Raw genomic sequence first — 3,252 nt, forward strand, 5'->3', positions numbered from 1 at the left:
TGAATTTTTATCACATTTAGGGTTTTATTTTAGAAGGAGTCATATAGTTCAGTAGGATTCCAATATAATTTTGATTAAGTTGTTTTATCTTGTGATCATTAGTATACTTGCACGATTTTGACAAATTCCCCGAAATATTTTCAAGAGGACGAATACACTACTCAATCGAGTAATATATATATCAATACTTTTAAAAATCACTATTTGAAAACTATTTAACTCTATTTTATATTTATTATAGAAATAACTTATACACAAATCCTACAAATCCTTTTATGATAAGCATTTACGCTATAGACACTTAATCAAAAGCCTTTATCTAAACATGAACTATAAAGCATATTAGTAATCAAGAAAATGGTGTTCAATCTTCCCTCAAATTCTTATAAAGAAGAGATAACACTTTTTTTAGGCTAACTGTTAAGCTACATTTAAAAAGAAAAATGATATCTACAACAATTAAAGTTTAATGTGTTTTTGAATTGCAAACATTGACAAATAGCAATTAGGCGCGTTATTCGCGGGTATTCATTCGAATTCACAGCGAATTTGACTAAGGGTGTATACGAATTGGGTGGCTCGAGTTTGTCCTAATCCGTAACCCAATCCGTTCAAATTTCAATGGACTGTGTTTTTCGTTCAACACACAATTTCACTATCAAAACCGACCTAAATCGACCCGTTCATTTATGGATTAAATTTTGTTAGGCTATCGGGTTGTGTTTCAAATAAAAAGTATTGTTTTTATGATTCCTTTTATCTGATTAAAAAAAATATAACACGACTTAATACCAGCATACTCATTTATAATATTCAAATTCGATAAAACACGTCATATAATATTTAATAAAATTCATCAACATGACATAACACTTTATAATAATATAAAATTCAACAACAAACCTTATTTCCACAAAATACATAAATTAAAAATGATACAAAAAAAATTAAGAAATAATATTTAATCTTCGAATTACGTGAACTCATTGGTAAAATAGTATTATTGTTGAATTATAAAATCTTTTTCAAAAATTATGATTATTAGTCCGATATTAATTTTATATTTTTATTTAAAATAAGAATTAAAATAATAAGAAATTAATAAAGTCACATCAATGAGTTGAATAAACGGTTTTGCGGATTGCAAAACTCAAATCAGATATCCGAATCAAAACCATACGGATTGTTATGAGTTGGGTTGAGTATTCCCGTCAATGTATGAGTTCAGATAATTTATGGGTTGGTTCAATTTGGATCAGAGAGTTTCTTGGTTGACCTATACCCATAAACACCCCTAAACTTGACGGAAAAATTTGTTTTGATTGAGTTTGAATTTGAGATTGAGTTTTTTCCGATTACAAAATACGAGGACGAGTCGTGTAACAGGGACATTAATACTCATTCCGAACTCATCCTTGAATTCACCCCATATATTACGTTATATATTTTATTATTTAGTTTTGATAATTTAAAATATTAAATATATGGTCAATGCTTTAATATATTGATTTGTATTTATTATTTAAAATATTTGAAATATTTGCAAAAAAAATTTTATGATTGTTTTACTTTATTATTTGTAATTGAATTTGATTTTGAAAAAATAAATATTTTAATTAAAATAATTGATTTTATTAAATTGATTGTGGCGGAGAGGGAATATTCAAACTCAATCCAAAACCATTTAGAATAAGCTTAGGTTTCAATTCTTCATTTTCGATGAATTTAGGACGAAAAATGAGAATTACTTGAAAATCCAGATTTAAATTTAGAGAAAGTAAAAATGGTTCTCAACCCATCTTATTTACATGCTTAACAAATATTAACAAGTGTTACTTTACTCTAGTTGAATTGCTTTTTTTTATTTTTATGCTTTTGGTAAATATGAACTTTATACATTTGGATTGGCATAATCCGGACACAAAATTTTAGAAAATATGTCAAAGGGTCCACATTTTACCAATGGAAAGAACAAAGGAAAAAGATGAAAAAGAAGAAAAGTAAAAGAAGAAAAGAAAATATCATATAGACAAAATATTATGTACAAGATCAAATTGTTGAAATAGAATAACAAGATAACCCTAACATTTGTACAATTACATCATACTCCAATATAAAGTTACATCATGTTCATGTTGCTAGCTTTCATCTATTATCTCCACTATATCTTCATCATCCATTACTTCAATAACACTCTTTCCTAAAATCTTGGAGGGTGCTGCAAATCTAGCAGAGAATGATCTTGAAACATTATCAGGATCAGTGGAATAGCCATCATCAAAGTTTTGTAAGTAAGAGCTAGGATCATATAGAAACACAGGTAAAGAAGATCTTAAAATTCTCCTCTTCTTTTCTCTCTTGATCTTCCTCCACAATCTTTTCATGCTTGTTATCTTCATTTTGGTCATGAATTCGTTGACACATACAATAGGGTCATTGCCAATTTTCTCATAACTTGACCAAATGCTGTTGTTCCTAGTGCTTAGACAATTGCAGTTTTCAAGATTCATAGTGTGTGGAGTAGAGAAGATAGGAAGAACAAGATGGTTTAAAGAGCCAATGTGTTTGGAGTGCATGTACACTAAGAATGAGACTAAAGGCTATTTATATAGTGATGGCATGAAACATTTTCCTTTTTCACACTCCTCAGAACCACCTCAGCAAAGCACATGCTTTGAACTAGATAGGACCAAGAAAAGTAAAGAAAAATAATTTTGTGTCGGCAGTTTAAAATCTAATTATACAATGTTTAATTTATAGATTCTTATTAAGTGTAAATAAATTACTTTTGAAATTATATTGTAGCACATTGATTTTTTACATCTTAATTGTGAGTAATCCATCATTTTGCACCTTAAATTTGAGAAGCATTATCACAATAACCCTTTAGGTTATCAGATACTGAGGTACAAGAGTAATCACAAATAAAAGAAAACTAAACAGTTGAAACAAGATATGTCCAAAAGGCCAACAAGTAAAAACATGAGTTTAAATGGTATGTTGTGATTGGATAAAATAATTTTATATTGTCATCCAATAGGAATTTATCAATTTGTTATGTGATATCACTAACTTAAAAATTACAATATGGTATGGCGGAATACATAATAGTTATTAGTTAAAGAGTGTAAAATTATTTTACATTGTCAATGCATATCTCATTTTCTCTAAAAACAAATAAAAGTTAAACCAATGACATGTAAAAAGTGACAAAAACTTCAAAGACCACCAACGTCACCAATAAAAAGAAGA

At 28.0% G+C, this 3,252-nt stretch overlaps 1 protein-coding gene across 1 annotated transcript; it reads right to left on the reverse strand.

Annotated features, from left to right (window-relative positions):
* Nucleotides 1–2,138: 2,138 nt before the first annotated feature.
* Nucleotides 2,139–2,576, reverse strand: LOC127104951 (uncharacterized). The gene has a single exon (XM_051042087.1). The coding sequence runs from the start codon at nucleotides 2,574–2,576 to the stop codon at nucleotides 2,139–2,141; it is 438 nt and encodes a 145-aa protein (XP_050898044.1).
* Between the last annotated feature and the right edge of the window lie 676 nt (nucleotides 2,577–3,252).

This window comes from Lathyrus oleraceus, chromosome 7 (genome assembly GCF_024323335.1).
Source record: "Lathyrus oleraceus cultivar Zhongwan6 chromosome 7, CAAS_Psat_ZW6_1.0, whole genome shotgun sequence".
In the NCBI taxonomy this organism is placed as follows: domain Eukaryota; kingdom Viridiplantae; phylum Streptophyta; class Magnoliopsida; order Fabales; family Fabaceae; genus Lathyrus; species Lathyrus oleraceus.